The sequence below is a fragment of the Apteryx mantelli genome, chromosome 3, assembly GCF_036417845.1.
Source record: "Apteryx mantelli isolate bAptMan1 chromosome 3, bAptMan1.hap1, whole genome shotgun sequence".
In the NCBI taxonomy this organism is placed as follows: Eukaryota; Metazoa; Chordata; class Aves; order Apterygiformes; family Apterygidae; genus Apteryx; species Apteryx mantelli.
The window spans coordinates 84239680-84255289 of NC_089980.1; the positions used below are offsets into that span (position 1 = coordinate 84239680).

The window sequence follows — 15610 nt, forward strand, 5'->3', positions numbered from 1 at the left end:
AGGAGGGGGCGGCCGCGCGGCGATGGGCAGGCGGCTTCGCGCGCTCGGACCCGCCTCGCGGCGGGGGGCGGGGGCAGGGAGGTCTAAGCCCCGCCCCTCCCCCCGCGCACGCGCCCTCTACGGAACGCGCCTTCGTGTCATGGCGGCGGCTGGGTTGTGAGTGAACTGAAATTGTAAATTGATCTCGGGTAAGGTGACTCAGGTTTTAGCAGACACGCTTAGACTCTTCAGTACCAACCTCGTTGATTTTCTGTAATCACAAGTTCTTTTGGAAGCTGTGCCTTACTTCATACCGCCCCGTGACAGTTTGGGGATCAAAGAGGAGTGAAGGGAAAGACACCAAATCATGTATACCACTATAGCTGTATTTAGTAGTTTACATAAATAATACAGTCTAACAGGATGATAGTCTATTTGAATATTGGCAGGCTTGCTTCACAATGACAGATAAAGCTAATACTTCTAACTATTATTTAAAAAATTCCAAATACAAATTATCAACTATAAAAGACAAAAATTACAGGGCAAATAGTAATTAAGGGAAATAACTGGAAAATATGAGGTTTTATTTAAAAGTTACAGTTTGGCAGGAAATAAAAGGAAGTTGAAGGTTTTCCACTACCTGCAAATATTGCATTATTATGTAGTGGGATTGTAAAAAAGTGAGGAGGTGGAAAAATCCCACAGAAAGTAATGACAGCAGCCAGCTTTTTATTATTTGTATCAAGAAGATAGCATAGCCTTTTTATCAAAACTTTCAGATACACAAATCAGTTGTATGTTTCCCAGATTACACATATTGTTGTCTTATTTTTTAAAATGACACAGATTTTTAAGTAAAATTAGAGATTGCATTTGTTGACACAGAAATACTTGCTTCCCAAGCAATTCACATGAAAGATACAGCTCTACTTATTGGAAAGCTTAGGATTCAGGTGAAATACATCATAAAACAAATACTTAAAAATCCCCAAGTATTTGTCAGGTATCATTTCAGTTATTCAGCATATGCATATTTTGAGTTTTAAGCTTGTAAACAAAAGCAAGCACCTTTTTTTCAATCTTTTCAAAACAAGATCAAATATGCTCAGCAAGACCTGCATTTTAACATGCTCCTGGCTGCTGCGTTCTGTAGTAGCATGTGCTAAATATTTTTTTTCCCCCACCTGAAGACTCGGGTCATTTTTAACTACAGATAGCATGCAGTAATCTAGCATATGGATTTGCAGTGTACACTGTATGTGCAGCAAGACAATAGAGAAAGTGTTAGGAAAAGTTATGTTATGCATTTTTCCCTCCTCGGAATTAAAAGCATGTGCTAGAAAGTTAGTGTGGAGAGAATATGATGCCATAAGATCACATTATAACTACACTGAGTAAACACAAGAAATTCCATCCAAACTTCTTTCACTAATTTCATAGTTTTAAAGTGCAGTGATGTTTATGGCACAGCAGTTAAGAATAAATTGTAAGTTTTTCACAGGCAAACCAAACTTTACTGCACAGAGTAAGATTTGTTTCCCATTGTGAGTTGCTATTTGTAGAGTAGGCCAACACATGGACAAGTGGGAGCTGTCAAATTTTGCAGTATATATAAAGGAACAGGAGACTGACCTTGTTTTTGCTTTCAGCCAGAAAATACTTAACTTCACAGGTGGAAACCTGAAACTCTTACAGCTGTTATGTTATGCACCCCTCTGCCTTGTGCATCTCAGTGGGCATTTTATCTCTTTACCAGACTGGGAGTTCTCTCATCACTATATCCAGACTTGGGCTTTGTTGCAGAAGCTTCCCCGTATGTTTCTCCTATACTGCTGTATCCACAGATACAGCTTGTGGTTAGCTCAATATATTTTATTTACACAATACAACAGAGTTGCAGAAGGGGAAGAAATAAGGCTTTTCCACTAGGGGTCACTAAGACAGAAAGTTGGGTATCTGTTCTTAGGGTGTACAGAATGGATCAGACTCATAGCATCTAATCATTCACCACATTTAGGGGGTGGGTCAAGGTTTTGCTATTAATTTTTAAATATTTTTAATGAGAGGAAGGAAAAAAGCATTTAGGGAATAACCTTCTCTCCCAGGGATGGGGCACATCCTCATCCTTTTTGCAGAAGTATCAGACTGGAGCCCTCTGCTTTCTGACACAGCCCACCCCAGATTAGACATAAGACCATCACATCCCACAGGAGTCAGACACAATCAGGAAAGGGGGCTATAAACATGCTAAAGCACTACACTGTCAAGATGTAATTGTTCGTGAACTTTAGGTATCAGTGTAATAATGCATCAAAAAGTTCCAGAGCAGCTTGGGGCTGGTATGGAGGTAGACATGTTCCTTTCTGCAAAGTGTTGGTGGGGACCCAGAGCTCTCAGAGTCAAGTTCTGGTCTCAATCTCCAGGTATTTTCTGTTTACAGAATCCTTGAGTGCCCAGTCATGGAGGAGGCTGTAGTCATAATGCTCCTCATCCACTAATTTTAAAAAGGCCAGTCCAGAAATGGCTTGCCACTCTCTAAGGGATGGGATACGGATTTCCTTCACATTTTCACTCCCTGGGGCAAAGCCAAAGAACTTCCTCACATGCTGCATGGCGTAGAGCCTGGAGTGCTGGTCCATTGCTTCGTCAAAGAGCTCCTGCTCATTGTGGACATAGTTGGTCCAGTATCTGAAATGAAGGAAGCTGAGTGGGGAGAAACAGCTTGCCAGGCAGTAAGACAGGAAAACAGTGATGACTACCACAGCAATCAGAAGCCAGCCGGCCACCTTCAGAAAAAGAAAAGCAACAAATTAAAAAAAAGAAAAAACTTTACTATTAATGCTTCTTGGCATAGTCTCTTGTATCACAGTACATTTATTACAGCTGAAGATACCCACTGTGACAGCTTTTGAGCATAAGAAAATCCATATGAAAATCTTTCCTGAGTAAGAAGGTTAACAAGACATAAGCCTGGTAAGGGTCTATTGTCATCAAAACCAGGCCCTGCCTACTGCTGGAAGCTATATAAAAAGGCGTTCTTTGAAGTTTAGTGAAGCCCTGTTGTATTATTTGTTCAGGATTTGGCTTCCAAAACTATTCTTGGAAGTCTGTAACAGAGAAACCATCTCATATCTAGCCCAAATTAGCTTATAGCCTGTTTATACCCATTTCTCTTTAAAGCGACTGCTTATTATTCCTCCTAATATTTACCCACTAGATAAGCTTTTAAAGATGAGTGTCATCTTAAAGAGCAAAATTTTGGTTTGGCTAGTGTGAAGCCCTCAAAATCTGGGACCCTTAGCCACATTTCTTATTCTTGAATCAAAAAACTTCATTCCCCCCCCAGGTTCTTGCACATCTCTTTGGCTTACTTGCTGGTACTTCTCAAGATACTATGCAGGGAAGAACATTTCCTCCAGTAGGTAACAAATGGGACAACTACATATAATAACTTGCTATACCTAAAGCTCAGTTTCACTTGCAGGAGCAAGCCAGACTTCAAAACTCGCAAAGATTTGGCACTCAAAGCAGAAGATACAGATCCCATTATTTCTAATGCTTTGTCCACTGAATTAACTCTAATTCTCATTAGATCCTCAGGCAACAGCTTCACAACAGAAATAACATAAGCTACTCACTTGTGACTGGTATCGGAGGAGGAGAATCACTTCATCTCTTGCCCTACTGAGCTCTGGAGGAACTAACTGACTGCAAGGAAATGCAGCCAATATCTTTCTGCGTTCGCTAGCAGTAATGTTAGGATTACCTCCAAAATAATACATGGAGACATACTCACTCACAGCGCACACATAAAATGAGCCGTTTATCAGGGTGACTGCTAGCCACGTAACTGGAGCAACCAGTGCTCTCCCGGTGATGCTAGACAAGACAAAGCAGGTCAGTTTGCACTGCAGTAAGTGATTACATGTACCCTCTTGCTGAAGAGGAGATCTCTTGCCTGTAACTAGCCTCCAAGTCTGGTTATTAAGAGCATAACCAACAATCAGAAGGATCAGTGCAGGAACTCCTAGGAAAGCCAGCCCATAGATAAGGTTCTGCCCAACATGGCAGGGGCAGCTGAACATAAAAAAGGAGAAAAGTTGCTGCCCACCGATTGTCAATATTGCAATTATAGCATTAGCAATAATGACCTCTTTGCCTTTTAGAAAAGTTAGCCACTTTGGAAGGTAAGCCATTTTAGATCTTACTCTTTACCAGATGCTTTTGCTTCAGGTCAATGCTAGCTTTTAGTTATGTTTAACTAGTATCAATTAATGACAGACCATATTTCAAACAAACAGACACCAGTTGAATGAATAAAAAACAAACAAAGAACCCCCCAAAAAACAAAACAGTAACAAGCCTACTAGGCTTTCTCCTTCAACTAATTCCTGACTCTACTCCATAATAGCTAGAAGATTGTTTACCAGCTTTAAATCTACTTATAGATATCCAATCATCTGTTTTAATTGATGCAATAAATTATCTCAGTGGTTCTGGAACATTTAGCTTTTAGGCAATTATGAGCTTTGCCAGCCCCTTGCTAATTGCCTGAAACTAACAATAAATTCTCTCTACCTTTTGGAGGACATGCAGTGCTGTCAAACTGTTGGCTCCCTATTAGGGTTAATTGGCCAGCTGTTTTCTAATCAATGGTAATTAGCAGAATCATGCTGTGGGTCTAGAATAAAGATTGTAGAATAAAGCAAATGCGATAAAAAAGCTTTCAGCTATCCTTTATAAAAAATAACCAAACAAAGCTTTGGCAAGTGGACTGATTATAAAAAAGAATCTCTAGGATTATTTTAAAATGCATCAACATAAAAATGGAAATACTCCATAAACTGCACAAGGTTTGGAATCCTAATTCTATTCACAATTAATGTCAGTTCTCATTCTGAGGCAATTTGTGCGCCAAATGCTGGAATCTGAGATGTAGTTAGCTGACGGACCATGAGGTGACAAAGAAAGGTGAGTAGGACCTCAGTGATTTACCAGTGACAAGCTAACATGTTTGGTTTCCTGACAGTGTTGAATGTTGCTTTATGCTGTTTCTTTAGGAAAGATTATTTGGATAAATATAACCTGCCATTCACTTTTTATAGTGTCAAGCCAGCTTTAAACATACTCATGATAATAACTGGCATTTATATAGCATGCTTATAATCCAAATGTTTAAGATTTTGTGTATCATCCCATTCTGTGGACAGAGAGGTAGATGGCAATGTTTAAGTTAAACATTTTCAGAACTGTTTTCTGACTATTGAGATGTATGATCTGGGCTCTCAGCATCTCTGACAAATCAAACCTTTATCAGAGGTTAATTTAAAACATTTCACTCCAAATGATTTTCTCCAGGCACGCTGTTTGAGGTCATGCTATCCAGTACTTCTGTACATCACACACCCCAGTTAAATATGTTGCTGAATATGCAAATATTTATGTGTTTAAGTTATGAGAAGTCTAACTGACTGCAATATAAACATTTTTACCCAGAACATAAAAAAAAGCCAGAAGGGCTGTGAGGAAAATTGTCTTTGCATTCCCAGCCATCTGTACAGCATGTGTATACTTGGTTATATGACATAATAGTGTCTGATTGTACAGCCTCTTCTCTTCCCTTGCAAAAGGGATTGCTTATAGTAACTTATGATGGGAACAAAAGGTAATTTTAGCATTCGTGGTATCCACTTAGATAGCAGTGACGCTGTCATAGCTGTTATACGCGTCTATGACATGTTATACATGCCTTGTCTATTTGCTAGGCCATACCCTGTTCCTCCAGTGCATTGTTTAGGGAGGACACCTTGTCTCATCCTCAGTCACAATCTATCAGTGCAGCCTCCAAAACTAAGTGACAGCATTATGCAAAACTGGAAGTGATGTCAAAATTTGCTGAAATATGCAGCAGCACTTTGCCACTGTTTTTCTGGAATCTGTTGTAATTTCTTGTTTGTTTGAGCAGAGTAGGACCACACAACAAAATTTCAGTCCAGTGTGCTGCCATTTTGAAGCTTCATTTTCTTTCAGTAACACAAGACCATCCATAACTTTTTAAATGTATTAGTGGCATTGCATTTTGACAAAATTTACCTCCTTCTAATTAAGTAGGTCAAATGTATCTGGCTATTACAGAATTATCTTCAAAATGTGTTTTATAAGAGTCTTCCATTATACCTCAGTTCACTTTAAAATTCCCAGTTGATTGCTGCTGAGCTGTCTTTGGGCACCCACATCTTGTTCCGTTTATAGGGGAGGCAGGCTTTCCCAAACATCATTTGTTTACTCAAGAAACACATTAGATGTGAACCTGAAGAGAAGTACAACACTGAAATATTGATAGCTGGTCTAAGGCTGTTGAATGAGGCAATTTATGCAATCAATAGAACAACTTTGCACTGCTGCATTGTCACTTTTTGGCGTTGCTTTCATGCTGTTCTGTAAATAATCCTGCTGGGTCATCCTATTATGGAATGAGTAACAGGGCTGGATCCAGTTAAGAACTTGGGTGGTACATCAGACTTTTAAATACTTTCAAATACTTGCCTTTGCAGAGGAACCCAGAGTCTTGAGTAGATATCTAGTCTCTTTATATGATGCCTGGGAAGAGTTAGGATTAAATGCAATCCAAAATACCATAATCTAAGCAGTCAGCCACCTCACCAATGAGATGCTTATAGCTGACCTCCAGTGTAAATAGTGACACATAGGCAAACCTTAGCCATGTTTTTTCTAGTCATTTTACTCTGAGTTGCAGGGCTCCCACAGCTTGGATTCACTGCTGGGAACTCTTCCTGAGAATAAGGAATACCTTTTCTGAATAACTGAAAAGGGTTTGTCATTTTCTTTTAAAACATGGAAGACTTATTACTCCTTCCTGTCTTCCCATACACAAGTATGCAGTTTTTGTTTCCCTTCTGCCATAGCTGCTTAAAAAGCAAAGAAGCAGAGATTGGTTTCAGTTCCCTTCTCCATCTGATCTAATGAAAACTCTCTCACTCATCTCTTTCCTCACTTTTTACTAGAGATGTGGTGTGACTCTGATGGGAAGAAGCTGTATTCTATGGCTCTCCTGCCTTAGTTCTACCAGCTGCACTTAGTTCCCCGCATAGAGAGAAATTTGATTTTTATTGGATCAGAAAATGGTTAGGATTTTGGTATCTAGTGGGCAGGAAAAGGAAGATGGGAAGGGAGTAGTATTCCTCTACTTTTCATCTGAAGATTGCTCTGGGTAAAATTTAGAGAAGGCTGAACCTTGGTCTCACATGTCCTGCACAAGTACTTTCATCACTAATCTGGCCTTCAAAAGGCAGATGTGCTGTGCCTCTTCTAGATGCATTTTCAGTTATATTTTGGAGGATGTCAAGCCTGACTGTGCACACTGGGTGTGCTGTGAAATTAGCTGCACAATATATTTCCTGGGGGAGCTCAGGGGAGCAGTGCCAACGTCCTGCCTTCTGCTTGGTTGTAGGTCGGCTTCAGACTGTCAGGTCATTCACTTTGGCCCAGTTAAGGGAGCAATTCCTACCCCCTAAATCAGGACAAACAGTGATGAGAATGTCATCAATAAGCTTCATTTTAAGGGAAAAATAGGAACCTGTTAATGATTTTTTTAACTTACATCTTTTACTTCAGAATTCAGCTGTAATTTATAGGAAGGATTTATATAAGATTTTAGATGCTTTCAGTGAATTACAGCAGAAAGAGGCACCTAATCCAAAAATACTCTCTTGAAAGCAACAGCACAGCTTTATTTTGAAACACAGCCAAAAAGGCAGCCACACTGAGCTCTAATGGCTAAGAGCAGTCATTTGAGATGTGGGAGACCCATGTTCAAGTAGCTTTTCTTCATGAGTAGCTTCAAACACCTATCACTTATGTTCTTACAGTTCAAAAGAATTTAATTTTCTATACATAAAATATTTAACTCAAGATCTATCGGGCTGGAGACAGAAGAAACACAAGCCCAATCCTGTATTTTACTGATTTGGACACTCACCTTTTTGTGGCAAATGCTGTATTCTTATTTTAGCTCAAATACCTTTTAATGTATTTGGCACTAAATGCACTAGTGGCCTTTATATTGCACTGTGCTCTGGAATATTCATGTTTGTGAGAATCCTTAGAAAGTGGGATACTGAAGTGATCATATCCTTAGCTCTTCAGGTTTCAGCATTCCCATAATAGCCAGTCTCCTATAAGAGACAGGGTGCTGTTGCACATTTTTTTTGCACGCTTTTTAACTAAAGAGATGTTTTGCTTGTATTTATTTTCAGTTCTATGGGAAGGGAAAGAGCTGCTCTAGTCTAATGCTCAAGCAGTGTGCCAGACCAACAGTTCTTGGGGCTGAAGGCTAAAATCCTGACAAGCGTGTCAGAAAGGAAGGAGCAGTGCAATGAGAGCTTCCTTACGGTGCACTATTCAAATTACCTTAGATTTACTCTGAGAAATCCACATTAAAGTTCAGAAAGGTTGCAAAGTCTGTGCCAACCACTACCCCTTTCCTGGGGCTGCGAGTCAGACAACAGTTAAAATTATGAAGGTGATTTCCTTCTGTTCCTTAAGAAGTGAATCCAATCCACTGTTGACTTGTTTCCCTCACTGGAGCCATTTAATTCCCAGTTTATTTGGACACACTATTGCTGTTTCATTTTCTCTAGCATATGCAAACCTTTCAAAGACATAATACATAATATCAAATGTAACACATTATATATGTGAATTTACACACACAGACACACACACACACGCACACACACACATATATATACACACACATATATACATATACACATATGTATTTTCCAAACAAAACTGGTGTGTTCTTGCAACATATTTTACCTTCTGGTCCACAGTGTTCCTTCATGATTGTAATAATAATGCAGATTGAAGTCATTCATCTGTATATTCAGAACTGAATAAATAAAATGGTACTCATTTATGGATAGCCTTAAGTATTTTGTGATGGTTTCACTGCAGATAAATTATGCTAATGATAATCTTTTAGAGCTGTTTTTTAAAACATAATGCAGTACACTTTCTTCCAGAGTATGGAAGGTCTCCTGCAATAAGAGACATTTGGTGCTTGTGGCTAGTTGTAGACAATCAAAGAAACAAATTCATCTCAGACTCAATTTAGAAATGCGAGTAACTATCTAGAGAATTTTAATGCCTGACTTGTATAATTTATTTAAATTTAGATATGGCATGTGCCTACAGTAGTTTCACTTATGGAAGGGAGTCAGATTTTAAAGGGCCAGAAAAGTGCCTAGAAAAAGATGGCAGAACTTATCATGTATGGTCGTCAATGCCAGGTCATTCTATGTAAAATGAAAGCTGTTAGGATGCCTGTTTTGCACAGCAGGAGCCAAAAATCCTTATATTTCTCCTATTTTTGTTGTTGTCTTGTGTCATAAACTACCGTTTTTTGTAAGTAAATTAATCCGCCTTATTCCAGATTAAGGACATCTACTGTTTTCTGTATGTATGGAGTAGGATATAGCTGCAGTTTTACCCTAACACTAAATGTAATAATGAATTCAAATCTAATAACAGCATGGCATTCAGATGGGGCCATGTTCTTCTACTTCCTCTCCTCAGAGGATGAAATAGGAATGTATGTGGAGATAGTCCTATAGGGAATGACAGCTACCTGATTCATTTCTAAATTTACTAGTAACCATGATCTAAATTTGTGCCAAATCTAAACTAACAGAATAGGCCAAATTTTATGTTAAACGAAGTTGGAAAAAGTAATCTGAACTTTCCTGGGTGCCTGTAGCAGCAATGTTTACAAGCAGGGGTTATATCATGTTAACAATGATGTAAGATCTATTAGAGACATCAGCGATGGAGGTGCCATTTGCAAAAGCTGGCAGTGGTAGCAGGAACACAGTTTATTCCTTTGGGAATCTGAACAATCTAGATCTTCCTGCCAGCTTTGCACTCCCAGAAACATGCTGATAGCAGTGCCTTGTGACCCGTGCTGCTCCCACCTAGGCAGCTTCCACTCACCAGCCTAAATCTATCACAGCTGGCAGCTCCTTAAATTTGAAATTGATATATTTTTTTGATTACCTGGTGCATCAATATCTTGTAATTGTGTTTTTTTTCTTCAGTGTAATTGTGTTTTTTTTCTTCAGTGTAATTGTGTTTTTATTCTTCAGCGAGGGAGCTTTTGTTAACTCTCCAGAAGCCCAAACCTGATACAATAAAGTATATTTGTTGTCTCTTAAAGCATAAGACTTGCAAATCTCTTGAGGCTGCCTGATTTGACTTCCCGTGTCTGTTTGCTGTGTATTTGATTAAAATCCGTTCTTACGGATGGAGCAGTAATTTCTGTTATGTTCAGAGGCAAATCTGCTGCCAATCAAATTCCTCCCAAAGGGCTTAGTGCACGTAGAGAATAGGAGGAGCATCAGCAGCATTACAGAATGCAGCAAACGCATCTCCTGCAAAGGCAGAAGGGTAGAAAGGAGAAAACTTTAGAGAAGGGAAGGAGGAAGTACGGTAACTGAGAGAAGAACATGCTGCTTGAGGAAGAAAAGATATAAACGGACAATCAAGTACTTCAGGCGTTACGCAAGCAACATGTCACGACCATCAGGAAGAAAGCAAGACAATCACAAAATAGTAAGACTTTTTAATAACCTGCAACTAAAATTGTGCATGGAGTTAGAATCAGCTGTTATTGAATTAATGTGTTTTGTACAGTCATGATTTCAGAATAGCTTGAAAGTATAGAAAAGAACCAGACTTCAGTAAGAAATTCTGGGGATGAGTTTGCCAGTATGAGAATGAGGGCAGCATTTATGAGTGCAGTGAGACCCTTTTATGAGCTGCCAACAAGCTGCCAGCTTTAAAGCTGTGGCATAAAAAAAGACTGTCCATAGGAGCTGGAGTCTGTTTGATTCTGAGCAGTAATACTAAGATTTGCTCTAGGAACCTTGATATCTCTCCAGCTACCTTGATGATGATATGAAATGATTTTTTAGGTAGTCCTCCCCTCAGCATGAATCCTGAGGCCAAAACTCTGCTCCTGATTTGGGGAAATGAAGCTGTGCCAGCCACATCTCTAGGACGTGAGAAGTTACAGGAATAGATGGTTCAGCTGGGGCTGCAGTGTACCTGGTACTCACTGTGTGCCTCCTAGATAGCAGACCACATCTTGTTTTGAGGTTTGTGTTGCATGAGCAGAGGTCCTTCTTCATCCTCCTAATGTAGCACAGTGCACTTTCAGAGGATTGTAATATCTGGCTTTTAAAATCTGGCCAAAATCTGATTCTTGGAGAAACAATGGTAAACTTTAACTGTTGTCTTTGGATGTTAGCTTTGACCATTGATCTCATAGCACAGAATTATATTAAGTAGAAGTTATGCGGACCAAAACTTCCTTATTTTTCTTCACTTCGTGTTAATATTCTCCTAAAATTCTAGTAGTTGTTTTAAATACACTGCATGCAAGAATTTCCCAACAGCACTTCTTAAACTGCATGATCATAAAAAAGTTTATTTTGTGCCATTAAGGTTACCAGTTATTCTCCTTCTTGTTCTCTAGCTGTGGTATCTAAAGTATGACAAATTCAGATAGTAAAATCCTATTCAAAGAACATTTGACCTTTAACCTTTTGTCCTGGAACCTGTGACATTTTAATCTTAAAACTGAACATCTTTTTCCAGAAAGGTGGATGATTTATTCTGGTTTGAAACATGAAGTGAGTCACCTCATTTGGATGTGATGCCATTCCTTTGCACTTCACAGTTTCTTTCAGTGAGAACTACATGTCACAATAGCTTAGGACATTAGTTATTTATTTCTAAAACTAAGGGTTTTCTCATCAACAAACACAGTTTGTCTAGCCTGGTCTCTTATGCAAAGGTCTGGATAACAAAGTCAGTTTGATATAAATATAAAGTCTCCCTCAATGACACAAGCAAGTAAAATAACTAAATATATACACGTATAAAAATGTTTCAATGCAAGACTTGATGTGCGCCCTCTACAGGTCAGTCTTTGTATCCATGCAGAGGCCAGTGATTATGTTAGGAACTCAGTGCTCCGTCTTTGCAAGAACTCATTGCGTGGCCAGACCTTAGATTATACTTAGCATTTGTCCTCGGCTCATTGTTCTAAATAGCTTATGAATTAATTATAGCCGATACTGCATAAGGTGAGGTACATTTGTTTCTGCTGTAGACCAGGCAATCACACAGAAGATCTATGTGCTAAAGGAGATTGTGTAATGGAAAATTTTCGTTCCTATGGAGAACTCAGGGTTCATGAAGTTACACATTGCTAATACTAAGTTTCCTCAGAATCTTTATCTAAGTATGAAAATTGCCAACTGTTTAGGATTATTTTACTGTAAGTCCAAAAAGCCAAATTGACACAATATAGAAATAAGGCCATACTGGTTTAAAAACAAAACAAAACAATAGTACTGTGCCTTGAAGAGAAAATGGTTCCATCTAAAAGCGTAGTTATGACACATATGTATGTATAACAAACTGAAGAGAGAGGAAGTTGCTAGTACGGAGCAGAGCATAAATAATGTTGAAGAATGATAAGGAAAAAAAGTGACTGTTTTTTTTGGCACACTCACTTATTGAGCACTTATGTGCATTTTTTTTTTTTGCTTTATCCCTAGTTCTCAGAATCTGAACAGGCTTAGGAAAGACAAAGGCACAAGGTTTCTAAGACTGAGGTAGTCTGGGCATACTCAGAAGCTGAGGTCTTAAGTGCCTAGAGAGCTTTAGGGTCAAATATAAAAATACCAGGAAAGTTTATGTGCTTCTGTGGCTACATAGTCCTTAAATGACAGAGATAGCTCTCTTGTATTTGGATGGCTCAGTTCCACCCAGTCTTCAGGAACTTAGAACCTCATTGAAAGACTTAGAGCTCTCTGGATGGTTAATGGGGATTTTTGATAGCAGCTGGGGCAGTGGAGAATTTCCAGAAGGCTTTAAGTCAATTAATATTGTGCCAATATCTGAAAAGGGGAAATGGGATGGATGACAAAGGTGTCTGCTCAAAAAAAAAAAAAAGAAGTATAATATAATTTATGTCAATCTGCATGAGTTTATGGGAAAAAGATTTTGTCAAATAAATTTTTTTTTTATTGGATTGCAAGAGTGGCTGATAAATATAATTACATTGATATAGTATGCTTAGGTTTCTCTAAGGCATTTGTCTTATTACAACATCATATTTTTGTTGAGACAGGAACAACACAGAACCTGTGTGAAATCCATTTACTGCATCAAAATCTTGCTAACTAAAATCTGGCGAAGTGCAATATTACTGTAAATAGGAGTTATCACCAAGGAGAGTTTAGGAAATGGTCTTAAACTCATTAACGTTTTTAACAGTGTCCTGTTGAAAGGGGAGCATTTCTTAAACTCCAAACCCTTGATGCAGTGGGAACAGGAGGAGGTCTTTCTACCAAGCCTTTCTTTCCTTCTCCACATGATTTGTTCTATTGCTGTCATTGGTGTTTACTATTATTTTTTCCATAGGTTATAAACTGAAAAGGACCTCCAATCTACCCACCACAGGCCAGTAGCATTTTCTTGAATTTGTGTCTAAGAAGTTTAATAAGAGCCAAAATACTCCCTCCCTTAAGGGCCACCTGCTGCTCCTATTAAATACAGTCAATTCTGCAGTGCTGTGGAGATGATAAAGCAGGATCCTGTCCTGGAGCAGAAGAGAAGAAAACTTTCCTCCAGCTTGGTGCACAGCTAAGGATCCCAGACTAGTGCTTGTGACAGAATCTGCGCAGAGACTTTGACTTCTTCCATTGCTCTCAATGCTGCAGGGCACTGTGCAACTCTGCTCCCTGGGCAGGCAGCTGTGATCCTTACCTGTCCCCTCAGTCGCGCTTATGTAGCGCAGCTGTACCAGCCACAACTTCTGCATTAACCAACTCAAACAGTATCTTTTAAGAATGGTTAAAAAAGCACTTAAATGAGCTTTAGCCAGTCTTGTTTAGTTAATCAGACCAAGTATGGGATTTGTTCCATTTAATATTAGCCACTTTAATTTTAGGAGTCTGCTTTTGATTGCTTATTCTCTCACTACAAGTAAAGGAGAAAGACATTGCAAGGAGGCACATAAACCAGATGCCAGTCCAATAGGCTCGATTACCCTCTGCAGCCACTTCCTTTCTTCTTTGTTGATAGACACTGTCTTAGATGACCATGCTGGACCCATATGTCTAGCTTTCAGGGGGCAAGTGTTAGAAGAGGTAACTTTCTATCTGAATAATAATTGAAATGTGATGTGCACATGGAAAACCTAAAGCCAAAGTAAGACAAAACCACAATATTTCATTCTGCTTCCAATTCCAATTCAAAATCCAGTGATTATGATCATTTTGGGGTGGCAGCACTAAGGAATCCAAATCATAGGCCAGTGTTGCAGTGGGCTGGGCTGTGAAACTCATTCCTGCCAATGTGTTTTACATTTCTCTTTAAATTGCATTTACATTTCATAGCATCACATTGTGTTTCCTTCTTTTGACTATTCATTGAAAGACAACACAAAGAATTGCATGAACCCATGTCATTTTTCTCCTGTACTTCTTTTTATATTGTAGGACTGGCATTTACCTACCATTTCATCCTCTGCCTCTGCACATCACATGGTATGCAGCAAATCTCTGTGTTATAGTTTTGTAGCTAAGAGTTTCAGAAGTAAATATTTTCCTTAAATATATACATACATATATATATACACACACCAGAATCATTCCCATAGAGAAAAATCATCTTGTTCTTCTAATATACCCCCTAAAGCATGGTATTTGTTATATTGCATAAGATCCTAAACATTCATATAGGCCTGGGCAGTTCTCTGCATTCCTCAGACCGTCTCAGTCACATCAGTCAAAATTATTGCTCCCTGTGTGAGCCTGTGCCCAGCACCATTGGCAGTAGGGGAGGAGCTCTCCTCTAACTACTCATCACCATTTCCTGGCAGTCCCACCCTCAGCAATCCAATGATGGAGCAGTTGATATAAATGCTCTCTAGTTAACTTCAGCTGTTAGCAAGGTCCAACAACATGTTGGAAACAAACTCAGATGATTTTGGTGACACCATCTGTTTAATCACTTAGGCTAAGTGATCAGTCAACGTGACCCTACTACCTGTACCTGCCTGCAGGCATACTCCACAAGCAGGTGATAGCCATAAATCTGAGTCAGCAAAGACTCAGGCTCATAAATCTGAGCCTGAGCCTACACTGGAAAAGGTGGACGTGTTTGCTAAATGAAAGGAGAAAAAATGAATCTACACTAAGGATGGGTTGAGGTTATGTTAATTATGATGTTAGCTAATTGTGACCACATTTCCTAATGTAGATAAATCCTCTAAGAGAAACTGGTATCTCCAAATCTAGGTAATCAACTCATGTCAGGATGTATAAGCATTTACCTTCTGTTGTTTGACAGGAAATGACATTTTAAAAGCAGGCTTCACTAGCAATAGGACCTACTTTTGCTTACTTAGATGTAGTGGAAATAATGTCATGAGACTGTCCAGGCATTTAGACAGTTAGTATAGATAGTGACACGTTTGTAAAGATTTGTAAAGAAACAGAAATGTTAATGGGATTGATTCTTTTCTGCTTTG

The 15610-nt window shown here is 39.0% G+C and overlaps 2 protein-coding genes across 8 annotated transcripts in view; one reads left to right on the forward strand and one right to left on the reverse strand.

Annotated features, from left to right (window-relative positions):
- The first annotated feature begins 110 nt into the window (after positions 1-110).
- The window catches only part of TRAPPC3L (trafficking protein particle complex subunit 3L), a 32865-nt gene continuing 17365 nt past the window's right edge, over positions 111-15610 (forward strand). The window contains exons 1-3 of one of the 7 annotated variants that reach the window (XM_013959035.1): positions 122-188; positions 13498-13536; positions 14577-14624. In XM_013959035.1, coding sequence (XP_013814489.1) covers positions 14622-14624 — 3 coding nt within the window. In that variant the 5' untranslated portion in view covers positions 122-188; positions 13498-13536; positions 14577-14621. Of the gene's footprint in view, positions 189-8773; positions 10615-13497; positions 13537-14576; positions 14625-15610 lie in introns of those variants that run through there. The other 6 variants (XM_067293816.1, XM_067293815.1, XM_013959036.1 and 3 more) reach the window with 6 other exon arrangements.
- CALHM4 (calcium homeostasis modulator family member 4) lies at positions 368-4178 on the reverse strand. The gene is made up of 2 exons (XM_013959030.2): positions 3621-4178; positions 368-2768 (listed from the first exon to the last, which is right to left on the reverse strand). The coding sequence occupies exons 1-2, from the start codon at positions 4176-4178 to the stop codon at positions 2382-2384; spliced, it is 945 nt and encodes a 314-aa protein (XP_013814484.1). The 3' UTR covers positions 368-2381.

Coding starts and splice junctions, on each gene's coding strand:
- CALHM4 (XM_013959030.2), bottom strand. CDS start 4,178: ATGGCTTACCTTCCAAAGTGGCTAACTTTTCTAAAAGGCAAAGAGGTC. Junction 2,769..3,620: donor TCCTCCGATACCAGTCACAA/GTGAGTAGCTTA, acceptor CTTTTTCTGAAG/GTGGCCGGCTGGCTTCTGAT.